Source organism: Filicampus tigris, chromosome 10, assembly GCF_054856515.1.
Source record: "Filicampus tigris isolate MCC_2025a chromosome 10, RoL_Ftig_1.0, whole genome shotgun sequence".
Lineage (NCBI taxonomy): Eukaryota > Metazoa > Chordata > Actinopteri > Syngnathiformes > Syngnathidae > Filicampus > Filicampus tigris.
This window is the reverse complement of record NC_141226.1, coordinates 7,479,045-7,500,679: the sequence shown is the minus strand read 5'-3', so window position 1 is coordinate 7,500,679 and position 21,635 is coordinate 7,479,045. Positions and strand designations below refer to the sequence as shown.

At 40.8% G+C, this 21,635-nt stretch overlaps 1 protein-coding gene across 1 annotated transcript; it reads right to left on the bottom strand.

Moving 5' to 3' along the window:
* Positions 1-355: 355 nt before the first annotated feature.
* Positions 356-21,439, bottom strand: LOC147140589 (CTD small phosphatase-like protein). The gene is made up of 7 exons (XM_086042666.1): positions 20,472-21,439; positions 11,767-11,927; positions 6,276-6,377; positions 5,261-5,317; positions 4,867-4,959; positions 4,281-4,466; positions 356-3,039 (listed from the first exon to the last, which is right to left on the bottom strand). Exons 1-7 carry the CDS (start codon positions 20,545-20,547, stop codon positions 2,914-2,916), a joined length of 801 nt encoding a protein of 266 aa, XP_085898792.1. The 5' UTR covers positions 20,548-21,439; the 3' UTR covers positions 356-2,913.
* Positions 21,440-21,635: the final 196 nt, after the last annotated feature.

Sequence of the window (21,635 nt, the reverse complement as noted above, 5' to 3'; positions counted from 1 at the left end):
GGGGACATTTTTTATGTAAAATATTAAACAGTTCAAAAACCGTACGTATCTGGAATGTGAAAAATAGCACCCGGGAGACATGAATTTGAATATGTTGAGTTGGAATGGGGGAAAACGGATGTATTATGTGGGAGTATATGCATGTCAAAAAAAATCAGGTGGAATAAACAATTAAAAAAAAAAAGAATCACAATAACATGAGCACACAATTATCACCACTTTGCCTCATGCCTTATTACTTTAAAGTGTTTTTAAATTTAGATAACGCCCTTCTTGGATGTAAATGAGGTCAAATTACAAGACTCTGAGTTTACAATCATTAAATCTCCTAATCTCAACATTCAGACATGAGAAACTTGTTTCAATGAAGCCTTTTATTATGGAAAGAAATAAGACCGGGGGAGGGAGGATGCTCAGGGTGACAGTACACACGCATACCCAATAATAACTGAAAAGTGTTAAACGGTGAGAATCCGACAACCCCTCTAGACCTACACCAACCAAAGAACATAAGCACAGTGAACTCAAGTGTTTTAGAACTTTGGTGTTAAATTCATAAACCAACTGATGAATATTTTAAGTGAGGTGATGCCCAAAATAAAATCAACCAGCACACATGCGCACACACGTCCCCTGAATAGGAAAGAAAAGACCTGACTGAGAAGTCATCACAGGCAAGTAGGATCAAACAAAGGTTGCGGTGAGCATGGCTGAGGGGAAAAACGAGGCAACTTTTTCAACCAAATACTGACAATTAAAGGTAGAAAAATATCACAATGATACAAACATTTTTCAGAGCAAGTAAATCATCCGCAGGTTGAGAAGAGTCTTATAAAAAGGACACTGAAACCATGGTGAACAAATCGCTCTCGCCCATCACAAATGTTGCAAAAGAGAAAATGTCTGGAGGAGCAGCAGGCGTTTACCTTGAAAATGAATGTGGACATTTTGATGTCATTCCCACTCAAATGAGTAAGTGGTAAATGTCATTTCTTGTGTGGGTCATATAAACGATGAAACACAGACCTCCCATGTTTCAGACTATGGGTACACCCAATGTACAATGGTTCAATATCAATGTACTGATTCTCATGAAGTGACAAATTAGTCAAACATTGCATTACACTTCCAGAGGCAGAAGGCAGAAATGCCAGGTTGAGGTCCTGCCTAGTAGTGTTTTAGCTGGTCCAGGAGGACTGAGCAGCCGTCTTTAAGTTTGCATGGCCGGTTATACTCTGGCAATGAATGAGTGACAACCTTTGTTTGGTTAGTGTTGCCAAACAGCACAAATACTCATTCAAGTCTTTTCTGTAATATTTTGGATTTTTTTTTTCTTTCTTTTTAACATTCTAATAATTGAAGATATGACCACAAAGTCATATGTAAAGTCGTTCATGATTACTGAACAGCACTGTGAGAATTGAATGGGCCAGCCCAACCAAACTTGTACTGGGTGTTAGGATGTCCTCCACACACAAGCTCAACAATTGCGATTATGATTTACAGCCCAAAACGCCCCTTCCCAAATAAAAAGGTTATTGCCATGGCAGCAAATGTTGTGGCATTCGGTGTGCGTGGCTCCTCTCAAACAGGCACTGAGGTGAAGAGCAGTTCAAGAGTCTCTGAAGGTAAACACCACAAGCAAGTACACACACGCACACCTCGACTAGGGATGCGCCTCACTGTAACTTGACCAGGAAGAAAAAGGGTGTGATCGGTCCAGGCCTGACACTATGCTAGAAGATGCTAACCTCATTGGGGGAGGGGGGATTGAAGCATGGCACTTGACCCAACTGTACAATTGTGGAGGGGGGTGTTACAAAACACCAATCGCCATGTGGATGAAGCTGCACCAATGTGCAAAATTCAAATATGGGCTTCAATGCTGACATTGACAAACACAAAACAATAACAAACTGGTAAAATGTTAAAAGCACAAAGATTCATTTAACAGCCATGAAATTAATAAAACCTATAACGCAATACTAACTATCAGATGAACACCTGTTAAACATAAGCCTATTAAAAGTAGTCCAGAGTTTGGCAACTAATAAAATGGAGCAATCAAAAGAATAAATGGCACATTTTAGTTTCAAGATTAAAACCACAACAAAAAAGAACTTGCAGTTGGGATAGTCAGGTTTACAGTTGCAAACCTTTCCTAAAACAAATCAACTCGCTTTATGTAACATGATGAAAGCAGAAAGACACAAAGTCATGTCTATATGATGGCACAGGCATTCAAAAAGAAAAAAAAAACACCACGGAGACGTCTCATAATTAAAAATTGCAGGAAAGATGTGATATAAACATACTTGTGTGTCCAATTGAAAGCATATGTGTGAAAAAGACTGGAGCACTCAAGGAATATGCCATGTAGAAAAGAGCTCCGTGTAAAAACAACACTCACACACAAGGCACTTCATTCAGTAAGAAAAGAGTCACAGTCCTCTCCGTGACCGCAAACTGCCTGCATAGCGACAACACAAGGACAAAATCTTTTCAGACCTTTGTGCGGTTCCATAATAGAAGTTTCAGACAAAAAAAAGTTGTTTTCTTTTTTTTTTTTTTGGTTTGAAGCACTTAACCAAATAGTAAAACTTTGTTGGATTGAAAATAAAGACCAGAGTTCATTTCACTTAGCATTTTGTCCCCAATGGCATCAACTTCAGATCTACTCGTGAGTATGTTTGTTGTTTTTGTTCAACACAGTGCTCCTGGGTAATTAAGTGTATTTCTTCTCATTTGAGATGGCACTCCGAATGCAGCCAGTCACCAGGAGATGACAGCGTTGTTGGGGGAACAACGGGACTCCGCGGCACCTCCGTCGTGAGATGTATTGAAGAGAGAAAGTCGGGTGGGGGCATTCGGGTCGAAAAAGGAGGATGGCGAGTGCAGATGCTCTGGGTCCTGCTACCTGCCTCTCAGATTCTGGAGGACCCCGTAAACCTCCTCTTCTTTGCTGAGTCCCTCAAAGACAGGCAGCAGGTCCAGCAGCTCCGTGTCATTCATGTCATCAAACCATGACTGGACCGGGACCTGGGGAGACAATTGGAGTAGTTCTCAAATTTTCCAACACCAAGTACCATCAAAAATAATAGATTTGCTCTCTAAGTATCACCTTTATGACCAAATACAGAAAATACAGTAGCGTAGTACTTTGGGACTTATAGAACCTGCACCCAAAATGACATACAATAAGAGCAAAGTCAGTTTTGATTCCTCCGTCAGAGTTTTTTCACTTCAGAATAGAATTATTATTTTAGTTTATTGTACAATGGCGTAGAAATGCACTTCATCATACTGAAAGGTGTTTGCCATATTTTGGTTACATCACTTCACTTCCAGCGATGAGACATATTAGGTGCAACTTTTTTTTTTTTCTTTTTTTTTTTAAACAGAACTGAAAGGAGTCAGAATAATTGGGGTACCTTGCGTAAAAAAAACATGCATCAAGTAACTGCTTATTTACATGTACACTGTCGGGAAGAATAAGTCAAGCTAACCGCAGCACCAATTGTTCATCCTATGCCTGACAGTAACATGCCAAAGAAGGCCAACTTCAAAATAAACTTCACCTTACCAAATAATATATGGACATCAATGTCTTGGCTTTATGTACCTCAGGAAATTGGACAATTTGCTCAAACTCACACATTTTGGTTGATGAAAAACAATATTAAAAATCATTTATGAATATTATATTAACAAGCTAAAGTAAAAATGTCAATCCAACCAAACAATCTGATACTAATTGCAAAGAAATTGTGGTGCAGGCTCAATCATGTGTGTGCTACACTTGGAAACACCGTTAACTGTATCTTTTTTGTGGTAACCAAGGAAGAACACCTGGCACATTCATAATTCTGTAACAGTTAAAGAAAAAAGGAAAAAAAAGTGTGCTATAACGTGCTTTGGTCTACACCAGAAAACCAAATTACAAGTGTGAACAAGGCCCAAGACATTCAAAGATGTTTCAAAACTTAAAGTGGTAGAACTGTGTCATTTTTTTAAACATGACTTGTCCTCCACTGCAGCCACATTTTTTTTCAGTGCACACAACTGTTTGATTGGTCTCTGCTGTAAAAGCAGCATGTTGCTGCTGATTGACTGATAGGCTTTTTTTTTTTAGTTTGACATGGTTACAACCACAAATTACTGTTTGCAGATGTATTTTTAACTACATTTTAGGCCCGAACCATCAAATCATAGTGAGAAAAAAAAAAGCACAATTGACCCACTATTTAAAATACTGGCCGGTGTAAGGGAAAGCAACTCACAGCATTTTCTGGGTGAAAAATGTACGAGGCGGGTGAGTTGTCAACAATGATGACGTTGCTGAGCTCTCGGCCGAGCCGGCTGAGGTCCTTAACATAGTTCCCTCTGTGAAACACGCAGGACTCTCTGAAGAGTCGCGCTCTGAACACGCCCCACTGATCCAGCAGGTCTGCCACCGGGTCTGCGTACTAGCCAAGCCACATAAAAACAAATATGCTGTTAGTATGCTGGGAACTGGGAAGACAAATATTATCCATGTCCTGAAGTCTTTACCTAACTTTTATAAAACAGCTCCACGCGGGAGTATGCCGCGTGAAGCACGACATGCACAATAGCTAGAGGAAACAAAGTAGACTTTGTCTATGTATTCACAGGTGAGGGTTCACGACGTCTGCAATATTCTGGAACACATCTAGAGATTCACGTCCTAACCCCGCCCTCACCCACTAAGTATAACACTTACCCAATTATAACTGGCAAACAGACAGAAAAGCAGCATAATTGTAAAAAGTTGAGAGGGCAAAAGAAAATGAACATCACTGACTTGTAAATAAAAGTCAAGGCAATAGCGTCTCGGTCTTAACGCACCTTTGCAAGACTGGCTGTGAAGAGCACACACTCAAACAACTCTCCCATCTTTTGAAGAAACTCATCCACGTGAGGTCGTTTCAGCACATACACCTGATGATGGTGAAGTATTAGTACGACGCAAGGACAAGGCCACAACAACTTGAGTGTTTTTCAGGGACCATCCAAGAAAACCGAACCCACTGTCAATCACTGTTGCGACGTCATCCGCTCCTTTTGGAATTTGAAGCTGTCACCTAGTGCAAGTAATCATGAATAGGCCAACCAGGATAAACACAGCCTATCCTGGATTACTTGAATCAGATAACAACCATTTCTTCTAGATCTTCTCGTGGGCGCATCAGGAACTCTTGTCTTGAACCAAAATCAAGGCATATCCCAGTGAGTGTATTACCTGATGAACTGTGCCATCGATCTCCACTGGAACAATAAAATCTGCATTGCTGATTGGCTGTGAAGCAGAACAAAACAGCACATGAATCCCAAACCATCTATAAAAGTAATGCACCATGACCAGCAGAGGTCCCGCATCTCTGAAATGATGAAGAACATTAGGAATCGCCTCCATGACAAAAAAAAAAAAAAAAAAAAAAGGGGTTACTGCTAGTGCCTCTCTAGTAATCTAATCATAACTAAAGTCTCAGGCAGGAACTATGCTGCTACTGACCCAATTCAGTGGAGGGGAAAAAAAAAAGAATGAACAGAAAGGGGAGCAGTGAGATATTCTGGAGCATGAAAAAAACCACCATAGAAACAATTGAGAAGGCAAAACTGCATGAAAGATGCTTGAACCCTGGTGGTGCGCTTCCTTCCATCATCGCGTCCTTCTATTTTTCTGACAAGAGAGTAAAATCAGCCCTGTCATATTTCCTTTGTTGTGACTTTAGCACATCCTGCTACTCTCCAAACTTTGTTTGAACAGTGACTGGATTAACACATTTGGGGGGATATTGGCTTTCAGTGAAAAAGCAAATTAATTATGCCATGGTCAATGTATACACAGTGTTCTTTGCAGGTCAAATTAACTTGCATGACATTCAGTGGAATACAAACATCTCTTTCAGGACACCAATATAGTATTTATTCAATGTTTTCAGTGAGACCAATGTCCTTAACTATCTTTCCAACATGGCAGTAACATACATACAGGTACATGGTTGTAGACAGATGGCTGCAGTTCGTAGTGGTGTAGAACTAACTATACTGCATCTAAACTAGAGTTGTGTCTAATGCTTGAATTAATTAGATGAGCAAGTCCAAATTATTGGGAACCGTACCATATTGTATTCAATATTACATACAAATGAATCCCTCTCTGACAATGTCAACCAAAGCAATCTTTGTAAAGGCAGAATATGTATATTGTATATTGTGCATGTGTTCACAATGTTGTGCCTGGTCAGTGTTACCTTAAACGAGCTGTGGACAAGTGTTTCATCCAAGTCGATCACAACACACTTTTTACCGTAGTCCGATATTTTCATCTCTGGTAGGAGGTATTTGGCTGGTGGCTGTGTGGAAGACAAGACAGACGATCTCCGATTTACTTAACAGAGATTGTGGGAGTTGTCAGTGACCGAGAGCGAGGCAAGCAGATGCAAAAGATGCAAAAAAGAAACATTTCTAATATCAATTTAAAATGTCTGATATTGGTCGGACACAACCAGAGGTGGGCATTCCATCTGACCGACGGACCAATCCGTCAATGACGGATGCCCCTTTTGCTGATGTTAGATGATAGGCAGAAAAGTTTTTAAAAAATTTAAAAAATAAAAATGACGGACTACGCATAGACAGAAGTGTTTTTTCATCCCTCTGTGTAATCATAACTACCCTGGTCAAGTCCGAACGGACCTCTCAGCCTATTATTGACGGACGCCCCTTTTGCTGAAGGGAGACGGAAATGCGATCCAGACTGTATTGACTGTGTATGTAGAGCACACAGTGCTCCAAAGAGAGAATCATTCGTTTCTGAGGCTGACATTCCATTATCCAAACTGCTTATCTAAGAAGTAATATAGTACCAGTAACTTTGAATACAGAGAGTTTTACAGAGAAGTTCTTGTGAGTTAAGTTTTATATTTCTATTTTTATTTCTGGAAAGAGTGGGCTTAGGAGGTTGTGAAACGGTATTTCTATAACATGATGGACTGACCGACAGACGATTACAGTTTGGTCCGGCTTGAAAATCATCCTCCAATACCGTCCGTCTTTACCCTTTTAAAGCGCTTCCGTCCTTGCATTTTTTCAGCCCGCCATACCCGCAAAAAAAACCCACCTCCGTGCACTCATAAACATTATTTGAAGATCATTAGCTGGCTAATTTCCTGTGACTATCCACTTACCAGCTGGGAGCATCGTGAGTGGACTGAATTGTTTACAACTGTTTAACCAAGATAGCATTTAGCTGCACCACAAGACCGTCATGATGTGCTGAAGATGATGCCAGTTATTTAACAAAACTATCCCGGAAGACACACACATGACAGACTGGGTGTGTTTCTGTGAGGTGAAATGTCTAACTCCTGTGGCATTATCCATGGTATTACATGTGTTGAACTACTAGAGGGCAGAATATGCATGCGCAATGTGACTACTGGTAAGCACATGAAAGGTGTTGTGCAGGCAATTAATGAAGGCGGCTAGTAGAAGAGAACATGCTTTTTAAAAGGACCCAACAAAACACATTCAGTCGGTACTTGACCCAGTTAGGGACGACTAGAGGGACAGACGAAAACCCACTTCTGCGTATGCTAAGTCCGTCCTTTTTAAAAACATTTTCATCCTCTGTCCGTCCGTCCACAAAATGGGCGTCCGGCCGGACTGTTACATCCCTGGGATGGATTACCCAACTCTGTTGATTTCCTTTAAGAGAAAATCAACCCAAACATATTTGTTTTTCAAGAAAATGTTCCCAGCAGGCCCACTAGTTGAAATACAACATTCTGATTAATATTGCATTTGTGGAATATAAATTAAGCAGCAAAATCCACCCCTTTTTAGCCATCTCAGGGGGCGACCATTTTATCACTTCTGTCGACTGAAAATGACATCACAACTGCTCAGGGAACGGCCAATCACGGCTCAGCTTCAGGAAACAAGTCAGCCGTGATTGGACGTTACCTGAGCCATGAGCAACTGTGATGTCATTTTCAGTCGACAGAAGCAGTGTTGTTTTCGTCAACGATGACGAAAATATTTCGTTGACGCCCCTTTTTTTCATGACGATAACCAAACAATGACGAGCTAAACGTGGCTCTTTGACGACTGAAACATGACGTGACGTACATGAATGTTCGCTGACGAGACGAGACAGGACGAAATTGTTAGCGTCTGGTCCGTCAGACGTTCAAAATTTATGACACCCCTTCCTATTGTACACGTAATCTGTCTTTCAGAAAATTGCAATGATGGTGCAACCTATTCTCGTTTGGGCACGCCCACCGCCGGGACAGCACGCGTCGCACACACCGTTGCACACACCTGCACAACAAAACACGAACAGGTCTGCTGTCATTGGTCTCGGCTCACGCACACTGACACGCTTTCTTATGATGGCGACTTATGATTACCATGGCGACAGTGACAGCAAATGGGCTTGGTGGTCGGAAGCGAAGGAAAGACATGGGCATACTTTCTGTACAACCCAGCAGAAAGAACAACACAATGCATTGTAGACAGCGGTAACGGTGAATGTGGCCACAAACTAAGTGGAAAGAATGACAAATCTCAAGCGATATCTGAGGGCTCACCACGCTGATATTTTGTCCCAACTCATCCTGTTAAAATATACTGTATACAGTTACTTGCACTCTGTTATTCAACAATCGGCTTGTGATCAATTTCATTGTGCTTAAAGTTTTACACGTAACTCGTAGCGCAAATGGGCTGACTTAAGGCATAAGTTATTTTGGTTGAGCTAACGTCAAGGCTAATGTCAATTCATTCACTTGTTGTGTGTGAAGTCAAATATTAAAAGTAGATTTAGGCAGTGATCCCCAACCATTTTTCTACCACGGACCGGTTGGTCCGCGTTGGGGTGTGTGTGTGTGTGTGTGTACAATAATAAACACGAATCCACAGGTTTTTTTACTTCACCAATATTGAATGACTTTTTAGCCTTAGCAATACGTTTAGCCACCAAAGTACTTACATTTTTTGACGAATGAGTTAAAAAATGTATGCCTGTATATACAGAATGTACAGTATGTACAAAACCTTGTATGCCTATTTTTAACTAAAACGGACTAAAACCTTTTTGAATTTTCGTCGACTATATTTACAAAAACTAGACTAAAACATTTTGGGGGAGTTTCCGTCGACTAAAACTAGACTTAAACTAGTTTATCACGAATAGGAATGACTAAATGTGACGAAAACTAATAAGCATTTTCATCCAAAAGACTAAGACTAAGATTAAATCTGCCAAAAACAACACTGGACAGAAGTGACAAAATGGCCGCCTCCAGAGATGGCTAAAAACGGGTGGATTAACGCAATATTTACCAGAATGCCTTGTTTCAACTAGTGAGCTTGCATAGTGCATATTCTTGAAAAAAATATGTTGCAATAATCTGTTCAATACGCCTTCACTAGTCTAAACATGGCATTCTGATTAATGTTGCATTTGTGGAATATGAATTAAGCATCAAAATCCACCCGTTTTTAGCCATCTTAGGGGGCATTTTGTCTTCGACTGAAAATGACATCACAGTTGCTCAGGGCTCAGGTTACGACCAATCAGGGCTCACCTGTTTTCTGAAGCTGAGCAATGATTGGTCATTATCTGAGCAAGTGGCAAAATGGCCCCCCCCTGAGATGGACAAAAATGGCATGACTTTGCTGCTTAACTCATACTCCACAAACGCAATATTAATCAGAATGCCATGTTTTGACTAGTGGGCCTGCATAGAACATATTCTTGTAAAGAAAATTTTTGGGTTGACTCCCCCCCGCCCTTTAATATTCTATTCCAGTGACGTACATGTCATTTCACAGAGAATCTGAAAGAGTCCGGTACCGAATGAGTTAAACACCTGTATTGACGACAGCAGGTTTTGCTTTCAAAAGTTAGTGCAGACCATGCAACCAAGGGAGCATTTAAACCCGCATGTGCCAAAAGGCTGTTGCAGCTTTAATAGGCTGAAAATGAACTGCTGTGTGGCAGCAAAGCTGAGGCTCTCCAAGGAGCACTGGATCCCACACAAGGCCCAACGTGCCAGCACTGGCCCACACAGGGCTCCATGCAAAGGGAAAGAAAAAAAAGGCAATACATACACTAGGGACAGGGAGGACCTCAACCTTGTCACACTACAACATAGTAGACAGACAAGTGTATAAAATGAGGGGATGAGGGGATGGTGTAAAGGGACGAAAAAACGGTACACAAATATGGAGGACAGAAACAGTCACACATACAAAATCCCCCAAAATTAAAAAAAAAAAAAAGTATATATATATATATATATATATATATATATATATATATATATATATATATATATATATATATATATATATATATTAGGGCTGCTCGATTATGAAAAAGATATTAATCAAGATTATTTTGGTAATAATTGAAATCATGATTATTCAAACGATTATTTTTTGCTACAAAACAAGAACAGGTTTAAACATTCAAAATTCTTTGAAACGCTAAAATAATGTAAGTTCATTTTGGAGACAACAACATTTATTAAATTAATTATTTAAAAATAAAATTTAAGTGCAAATGTATAAATTAAAGTATGGTTTCCTTGTATAAACAAACGAGTTAACTTGATATGCATTTATAAATTGCCAAAGTAGTAAAGTGCTTGGAGTAAAATGCCAATTTTGACAGAATAACAGACATGCTATTCACCGATACATTTAGACCTTTGTCTGGAGCATTTTTTGTTTTTAAAGTAATATTTACACATAGTAAACAAAGTTAAAGTAGTTTGCTTCTGATAAATTATTGACTGATTGGGTCCAACTAATTTAAATGTTGACTGTTACATACTAGTATGTAATCTATACAATACTTCCGTATTACAGTAGGCCATATATAAACTGTATTACAATATAATGACCAATAATATGTTTGCAAATTGCATTTGAAGCAGTTTGAAGCAAAAATGAACACAAAAAATGTGACTTCATATTATATACTACACAAGATATTTAACTTAAGTCACAGTAATAATGTTTAGCATGGTTTCTATTTTTGGTTTCAACGACTGAGATTTGTGTTGCGGACGACGCCAAATCTAACTCGGTGTTTTCTTGCTTTGGTGTATCATAACATCATTGTAAACCAAACGATGGTTGAATAGATTTGTTGTGTTGCCGGTGAATGCAGAGACAACTTGCACTTTATACGTCTTTGCTCGCCATCTTCCACGGCAAACCAAAAATGTAACCAAATAATCGATTTTGACTTGCCTTGCTTGTTTACAAATCGTTCCTGTGGCGGGTCTTGTGCAATTTTTAGGTCTGTTACTCTGTTAAAACGTTGAGTAGGAGCATGTGCAGTGTGACTTGCAGGGTGCGGGGTGCGGGGTGCAGGCTAGCTGGCTAGCTAGCTAGCTTGGAGAGGGCAGCGCGGCGGAGTAAGTCATGTGTGCATGCCTCAAAACAACTTAAAATCATTATTAATAATCGTTTTCTTTACGATTATGCCAATTTTGTAATTGTGAAGTGTAATAATCAAAATCATAATTTAATTTTAATTAATTGCACAGCCCTAATATAATATTATATATATATATATATATATATATATATATATATATATATATATATATATATATATATATATATATATATATATATTCCATATATATATATATATATATATATATACATACAGAAATGGGAGTGTAATATGCACAATGAGTTATCGGCAAAACAGCTCACCTTCTGTGGCGACCCGTTCTCCTCAGTTGGCGGTGGAGAAAGAGTAGCTGTGTTGCTATTGGTTGCGGGCGGTTCCACATTGTAGTTGCGGAAACAGCAGAAGAATGTGCTGAAGATGCTCCGGCTCCTCTGCTTCTTTAGGCTGCTGTTGGACTGGGATGCTAACAACACAGACACAGAAAAGAGGGTGTAAAGCGAAGTTAATGTAAATCAAGTTGCTACAAGATCCATGACCAAGTATTGCTTTGATAAACGGGACATAACAGCCAGTGTCAGTGACCACCAAACTTAAGCTATTTTGAATTACTGTACACTTTATTGAATGTGCCATATTTAAAGCTCCAGGGACGGATTTGGACAGCCACCTTTTGTACGTGTTACACTAAATAAAATCAAGTGTGTCTACTTTTACATGTCATTTTGGAAGAATATCTGTGTAAAATTTCTTGGGTTAGAGGTCACTGTGTTCCTAATGAAACAAAAAAAGTAAAGTCTTGAGCTCCATAACATTAAATATATTTAAAAATAAGTGCTGTAAACATGCGCAAAGACTGAGAACAATTTAGTAGAGTACAGTAGAGTTGCTGAAACCCCTTTTTCACCATCTCATTGGTATGGATTTTTTTTGTAGTACACACTTGGGCTTGGGCACACTTTCTGGTCAAGAGTCAGCCCTCCAATTTCTTCAGAAAAAAAATGCTAGCCAAAAAAAAAAAAAAATTTATTTTGCGGCCATTTTTCAAGATGGCCAAGTCCAACTTCGAAATTTCAACAAGGAACCGGGGGTTGTCATGCAGCCCGCTATCTGACATTCACGCGCTCTTGAAACGACCACTTGGTTAGTGCACACTGTACCACGATGAGGAAATTTCGCCAAGCCGACCTCCGGGACTTCTCGGGGACCTATTTATCCAAAATTGACGCAGACTCGCACCGCAACGCCGAACTGCATCTCTACCTGGACAGAATTAGCATTCCTTTCGCTACGGCTGCGTGACCGGCGGAGCTCTTTGCTGCCTGCGACATGGAGGTTTGTGTGCTCTTGTTGTGTGTTCTTCAGCTGACTAACGGGCTGGCGGGCACGGAGGTACTCGACTGCATGAGCGGCGGCAGGCGTCCACGACATGAAGCCCCATGTCTGTACGGTAAGAAGCCAATTTCGTTCTGCTAACCTCATCTGCTTAGCGGCCGAAGCTAATTGCTGCATCGACGGCAGGCAAACACCCATGGCTGGCTGCCTACCTGCCTGCCTTCTGAGTCTTAGCAAAATTTCAATGTAGCTAAATATCTTAAAACTATGACTAATCGCCACCCAAAAGACACGCCCCAGCAGTGGTGTTCCAATCTGTGGTAAAAGTCACCAAAAAATAAATCTTAAATCACTGCAGACTCTTTCGGTGGGGGTTTACTGATGACATCATTTCCACATACAGACCTATTAGATGAGCACCCATTCAAGTGTCCTCTATTAACCTTGCGCATATAAACTAGGACTTCAAAGAAGAGGACAACATATATCACAACAATGCCAATGAGGTTTTTACAAATTGTAACTTTTTTTTTATGCTTGCGTGACAATTACGAATGCTAAAATATGAGATGCAAGAGGGGCAACATAATAGACCACAGTTATGACTATTAAGGATGCTTGACTGTTTTTGTCTTAAGAAATTTATGAGCTTATATTTATAACTATTTATAACTGACATTTACTTAAGTTTTTCACTTTTATGACAGCTCGGGACATAAAAAGTCCAAGTTGCGTTTTGATGGCACCAATTTGACCATGGAACATATTTCTATTTCAATTATTTTCTTCTAATCTGAATAAAACTGGAAGTTGACCCGAAAAGCAGACCAGAATGCATTCAACCACAGTGGTTCCATCATATTTAATGAATATGATTGAGATGTTTGACAGCAAGAAAGGCCAATAAACCAGAGACTATTTTCACAATCCTCTTTTGATGCTGTTACTGCGTAGGAGGCCTGTGTATATACTGTATCATGAGAGTGAAGGCATGATGTAAGTGGCACTCCATGTCACAGACACATTAGAAGCCTCGTGGACCACTATCAGAGTTGAGTCACAACTTTAAATAGCTGACCCTCCTCCAGTTTCATTCTCACAGTCAACATTTTAACAAAGACAAAACAAGACCCCGAAACACCCCAGTGATCACTAACTTCACTTGACACAATTTGCTGAAAGCGTAAAACCAAATTAAACGTTTCAAAGAAAAAGGTAATATTTGTAAGTAATAAGTACCGTATTTTCCGGAATATAAGTCGCGTTTTTTTTCATAGTTTGGCCGTGGGTGCGACTTATACTCCGGAGCAACCTATGTGTGAAATTATCAACACGTTATTACCTGTATATCATGTCACATGTTATTTTAACCCACATAAAGAACATAAAGATAAATCCTAAAAGCTATTAAAATGCATGAATAATGTAAACGGTTAAAATCTAAGATTGTCTTAAATAAGTAATTAAAATAGTATGATAAAAAGACAATTTGACTGTCTATCAATCCATTTATACAAAATAGTGTACTGTTCCTTTAAAAGGCGCCGTGCCTGGCAGTGCATGGTTTTGCATTATCAGCCAGCCACACACACACACACACACACACACGCACACACACCCCCACACACGCACACACACACACGCACGAGACCGGAGGAGAGAACAGATAATTACGACCGAATACAAAAATACTTTTGGAGACTTGGAAACATTCTACATGGTCGGCGATAAATAAAATACTTATTTAATCGATCTATGACCGTTTTGGTGAGTTTGAAGTTATCTTACCGTACGTTTCTTGTAATGCTACAAGTTGATGTTAGCTAAATGTTACCATCGCAGCTCGGTGGAAATGATGTATATTAAGCGCACAATTGTATTCATTTGATTTATATGGACACATTTATTTGCGTGACGGGACAGAGACAACTTGGATTCCGAGAGGTGGTGGGGGGTGGGGGCGATTTATACATGTTTTTTTTCTTCTGTATTATGCATTTTATGGCTGGTGCGACTTGTACTCCGGAGCGACGTATAGTCTGGAAAATACGGTAGCTAAGCTTGGCCCTGAGGTCATCGTGTTACACTAGCCAACAGGGCAGGGACTCTATCTTTAGGCTGCTGTTGGGCAACTACAGTAATGTAGCCATATGTCATATAACATTCAGTAGCGGAGCAAAGGTGCTCAGATTTTGTCCAGACACATTGGAGCCTGTTCAACTGAAGGAGGTCTACCTGTTAAATTCCTCTGGAACAGCTGTTGGGATGGGCTCCTCGTCAAGTGATTTGCAGTAGATAAGCAAAGACAAATCAGTGACCAAGTGCACAGTAAACTATAATAAACCTCAGCAATCTCATGTGCAATGTGTCACCGAACAGCACATTGTTTGTTTGTTTTGTACAATTTTCCCTTTCATTCCTTTCAAAAAGGCAGGATTTAAGTTAGATTAACGGATCGTTAACAATTCAGTGGATTGTCTGCTACTGACTGTTGCTCCATCGCATGTTGAATCTATGGAGCAAAAATGGAGAACCCTATTTGGCTGCAACTAGCTGCAGTGCTGTTAATACAGGCTCAAACGATCTAATGTCTAAAAGAACATCAGATCAGAAATTGAATCACATTACATCCACAACAAAGTCCACCATGGCAACTCCTACTGGCAGCATAATTGCACTCAGTACAACTGGCATCAGTAAAGGAGTTTAGAACATTCAGAGACTCCCCCATCCAATTAAAAAAAAAATTAAAAGGAATTGATCATTCATTTTCCCGATGTAGTCGTTCATTTCCATTCTCATAAAATCAAATCTCTGTGACAACTTTGATAAACCAAAGACATAAAATTCAAAGCCAACAACTTGTTTATTTTTAATTAATTGAACATTGCTCACATAAATGTCTCAATTACATCACGTTTGGCTGGTTCCACTGGTTCAAAGTCCACAAGCGCGTCATCTATATCACTGCCATTACTTATTTCAGAGCTCCCGCGATCGTCTGCGCGTCCGACATTATGCTTTAAAAAAATCCTCTGAGGGGTCACGACGCCGTCACGTGTATATTCTGATGCATTTAATTGGCTGAGACATAGAGAATTGGATTAAAAAAAAAGAAAATGACGTAAACGCAGTGCGAACCTGACAGCGTTCTAGGAAGTGTGAAGGCTTTTTTGTTTGTTTTGTTGTGTTGTTTTGTCCGTCTGTTTTTTTTTTCCAACTCAGTATACGCTACTTCATGGGTCATCAAGAGTGGGCCAATGCTTCTTTCCTGATCTCTTGGTTTTTCCTGCCAACAAACAAGTTCCTTCACTTTCACTTTCTGGATCTCATGTACTGATTTGCATTTGCAAAGAGTAATTGTCATCGACAATACTTTGCATACTGAGATTTGAGATTGGTGGCTTATTCATTCAAAAAATCTAAAAAGCATCATGACACAAAACCTATGAATTTGCCATAATTCATTTTTAGTTTTGATTCGTTCCCACCTCAGCCATGAATGTGGTGAACATGATTCTGGACATGTTTGCATTCCACATTATGAAACCATGACTCAGGACCACACACAAAACAACGGCCTCCCAGCCATGTTGCTTACTTGTTATGGTGTGAAGGCGATGGTACTGTTAAGCACTAATCTATCTATCAAACTATAAGAATTAAATTAATATTCAAGTGCAACTGTAAAGCTGACACCGCGACGCTTCTACCTAATGCGTCACGTTACATCATCAGTAATGGCGTTACACTGATAAGGTATGTAATCAATAAGCTTACTCCGTTACTCAAAAGTTACCGCCGTTATACATAAAAAACACTGTTATTCCCAACACTGCACATCATATGGACAATTACGAATATCTGGGCATTTCTGGTAATACCCACGATGCAACGCACCTTAGTTGGTGAAAACAACCCACCGTATTGTTATGAAATGCGCTATATAAATAAAATTGTATTGTATTGAATTGCTTTTGCCTGTGACTAGCATAAAGCTCGCGGAAAATCATGCCTAGAAGTTGTTGTGCAGGTGGATCGTCCAACCATAACATGATGGAAACTAAATTGTCATTCCATATTACTACCGTAGTATTGGGCGTAGGGATTCAAGAGACAACTCGAACGTCTTTATTTGATTCTCTTCATTACTCACAAGTTACCACATAGCCACAAAGGCACTTCCGGTTAGGCCTTTCACAATAAAATAGGATGTACTTAAAATAGGTTACACCACAATTACTGTGTGGACCGTGAACGTCAGAGAAAGTGGGTAAAAGGAGTGAAAAGAGTGGGACTGGACGGTTCGCAATGGAAGCTAACCAAGACTGTAATGCTTTGTGATGAGACCCTCTTATGTGGTAAGACTCATTCTCGCATGTAATAAAAATCACACTTTTGCCCCTGCAGGCAGATTGTTATAGTAGTCAAACAACATTTCATCATATTTTGAAATCACAATAATCCTCACAAATCAACGGACGACGACGCAAAGTTCATTCACCGACTTGACTGCCATCTTGACCTGTGACGTCATTTTGACGTTAAGCTCGGAATTGTCCATACGACAAAAACATCGACATTCACCTCTACTACGAGTCATACATAAGTCTAAAAACACAAGTAAACAGGTAACATATTGACTCGAAGTGAAATTCAAAACGGGGAATGAAAGAGGAAATTAATCAAACGATTGAGTCTCTTATAGTATTGCACGGGGTACCGATACCAGTACCGTACGGTGATTTTTTTCGGCGTCAAAAGCAGCTCAATACCATTTTTTTAAACACCGGTATTTAAAAAAATAAGCTCACCAACTGTCTTAAAGGCAAATATACATAAGCGCAACGGCGCCTGTCTACCGACATATGAGGAGCGCCTTTAAGTGGCACGCCTCCTTCTGCATGTGGAGAGGAAGATGGTCTCAAGCAGTGAGTGAAAAGCCCGCTGCCTCACCGCTCCTCGTTTAAAGCATGACGTGCTGTCATATGGAACTTTTTTGCTTACATGGCCGAAAGGCCTGGCAAGCCGACCAACATGACAAAGCGCGTCTGTAAGGCTTTTTTTAAAACTACCGTGGCTCGAGGTGGGAACACATCCAACCTGGCTAAGCACCTCGCTGATCGACATCCAGAGTTATACCACCAGTTTTAAGAGGTACAGGTTGTGATGCATTTCTAACACTTCCTTAAAAAATAAGTAGTGTGTGAATTATTTTGTTCACAATTTGTATAATTTGATGAGACATTCAACTAGCTGGATGCGGGCTAGATAAGAGTAGACACAAACGCATGCACACACACGCACACACAAAGCAGCATTACGTTGAGTCATTATCAATTAAATGAACATATTTGCTTGATAGTAACGGTGCAAACGTATTATCAATATCAACAATGGATGACATGAAATGCAGTCAAATAGTGTTGTGTACCTTGCGGTCCTACAAACGCAATGACATGCCCCATATTGTTTTTATTTCACCGATCACCACGCTGTGCCTGTTGTGTTTGTTTGATATTTTTTCCAGAGCTGGGCACTTGACCCTTTTTTGCCACCCTTGACATGGGTACCCTCCCGGCTGCAACCCTCCGGCCATATTCATAAACATTGGCGGCCCCCGCCCCGTTCCGCCGCCCCCCAAAAAAAGTGTCCGTGATTGACGCCGCCGCTTGAGAGATGCTAACGGCAGAAGCTTTTTAAGGATCATTAGCTGGCTAATTTACTATTCGAACCCGCTGTGGACACTCTTCAAAATGTGCCACTAGTACTTTACTACTTACCCAACTGCGTGTGCTTACTTATATTGCGAGCCCCGGGGTTGGTTTTGTCGTATTGTATAATTATTTGGGTCCAACAGACGGCCAGAAGCCGCACTCAACAAGTTATTTATTTTCCAGTCTTACCTTCGTTCACAGCCTTCAAAATAAAAGCATACCAGCAAACCACTATACACAGCAGGTTTGCTACGACGTATTTCCGGAAGTAGAAGACGTCAGAAGAAGTGCATGAACTCCACCTTGATGTGGCAGCGTCATACTTGAGTGCTGTGTGCAGCTTAATATACTCCCGGACACAAGTTGTTTTGAAACCGTTAAGTTCCAAGTCGGGGGGTGTCGCTTCAAAAAGACAGTGACAACAATGGATATCGTACCTGCTACAACCATAAAGGGACCGAGATGACTAGACTATGCATTTAATTTTATTGCCAAACTAGTTTGCTTTTGCAGCAGCAACGAGCTGCGTGCTGCATCCTCTCTCTCCTCTCCGTGTAAGTCATCACAACATGTGACATAATGGACCGATCAGAGCAGCAACAATTCCTGATGTGTGCGTGGTATGTGTTGCAGACCTGTCGCCAACAGCACAATGTGTCGGTTACGTGAATCAATGCAGCAGTTGCCGCTCACGCCGACGCAGGAGTAGAAAGAAGCCTAAAAAGAAGCCTTTCAGTGAGTAGGCTGAGATGAATTTTGGCCTCGGGACCACGTCAAACACATGAGGGCCGATTAGTGGGCCGGACTAAAATCCACTTCCAGCCATGCTTAGTCCAGCCATTTTTTTAAATTTGTCGCCCATCACCCCCGCCCAACCGAAACATGGGCATTCGGTCGGGCCGGAGGGTCAAGCCGGTCCGGCCCAGTGACGGACTGCCCAGCTCTGATTTTTTCTTTGTTTGACGGCGTGTCTGTTCGAGCGGCGCCTGCTTGTGACGTGAAGATTACGTTCTTGACGCCGATTGGCTGTCGCCGACGAGGGATGGACCGGGACCACATGGTCGATTAAATATGCAGGACTGAACGCGGTGGCAGTTAGGCAATGCCCAGCTCTGGTTATTTTTATCAGAGGTCATATGTGGTCATAAACTGTCACACATGTGACTATTGCATGTCACCACAAATTTAGATTGCTGTATGGTCTAACAAATGTTTTTACAACAACAATATACAACAATAAGTATACATACATCCCAAGATTCTATGATTGTGCTGCATATTTTTCAACAGACCAAAGTGAGGATAAGTGGTACAGAGAATGGCTGGATGGCCAAGGCTCCCCTTGAATGATACTGTATTCATTTTCTGTTTCCCCGCTTTAGTTCTGGGTAATTGACATATTTCTTCTCATTTTATTCCATGGGAAATCAACAATTCTTGCAACCACACTTCACTTGAAAGCTGAGTAATGATTTAAGACAACCATTCATCCCTCCTTTATCCGTTACTCACTTCATTCTCATTAATGATGCTCAGCCTTTAAGTATGAGAAGCGGGATATTGATGATTAGAACTACAGGGCGATGTTATGACATGCAACTACTGGAACATTTATTTGGTGTCAACCAAATTCTTCATGAGCAGTTTGGACTTCCACCGTTATCAAATAACCTTTTAACTCGATTAAATTGGACAAATTTGATCAGCATTCAGTCTAAAATACTCTAGTATCAATCATGTTGACTATGCAATGAACATATGTAGGACTTTCCCTGAAACGTACCAGCAGACGAAAGACTCGTAAACCTGTTGCTCAGAGAGTTTGTGTCCAAATGCAACTTGTGTTTCTAAGTGATATGGTGTTCACGTACAGTTGGTTGCAAATAGCTGCGCCAACACTAGAAGTAGTTAGCGAAGCTAGCTACCGTTACGTCCATTCGGTTGCCCTCTTTTCTTACCTTTTTCCTGGTTGAAGGATATTATTTCCTCCTCCTTCGGGTTGGAAACTTGGGTTATTATGGACATGTGGTCCATTGAGCCGGGTGGTTATTCCGCTTTCAGACTCCCGCAATATTAGCCCGCTTGCTCGGGCGGGTATGCTAGCTAACGTGAGCTAGCTGTTTAAGCCGAGGGAGATCAGGTAGCCCACAAAAGACACAGAGGCGTCCGAGGGGAAGCGTTGTTGCAGCGGGGATAGCCAACCAGCTAGCTCGGTGCTCAGTAAAAGCCACTTAAGGGCAGTCATCTATAACGCCGTGCAAAATAACATTATAACCCGAAAGCGCGTGGCTTAAAAGTAAAACAAAACGACGTTGAAACAACCGCTAGCTGAAGTTAACAACGAGCTTGACTCGGTTAGCGGGGTAGCCGTGAGGCTCCGATCATCCCCCCCCAAAACACCCGCAAGAAAAAAAAACGAAGTGCAAGCGTCCGTGTCTGTTGCGGAGTCCAACACACTCAAAGGTCGTCCAAGGGTTAGTCTTTTCCAAAACATACACCAAGACGCTATAAAGTTAGGGAGCTAACACTTGTAGCCTGACGTGCTGGTTCTTCATTCCCCCCGTGCAACATGGAGGCTGGATGTATTTGGAGTTGTATCTGAAGCGGGGCCGCACAGACTCGCGTGGGAGGGGAAGGGAAAGGGGGGGCGCTTTGCATCTGTCTGTCATGGATTCTGTGAGCGACTTCTCAAAGCGGCTCGCACTCGCCGAACTACGTCGCTGAAACTCACGCCGCCCTCTCGAGCTGCAGTTGCCCTGTAATTATTGCATAAACGAATTCGAGGTCTCCTTTTAACATTATGAGTTTAACCACTTTTTAGAGTTGAATAGCGAAGTCAACTGTGCTGTAACGCATAAAACAAGCTCTTCCAGCTGGATATTAAAAAGCGTCTCTAAGTTGACGTTACCAATGCGTATGTCATGCAGAGATATGCTAGTTTATCAGTTAGTGTATAATAACAGGACAGAGAGCGCCACATAGTGTCGTGAAGATGAAATTGCTTCAGGATAGTGAAAACATTTTAGCCTACTGTAAAATTCATCGCATCCTCGCATTTGCTTACTCGCATATTTCCCCAATGTAATTGCGAAATGATGAACATACACAATTATTCTTTATTA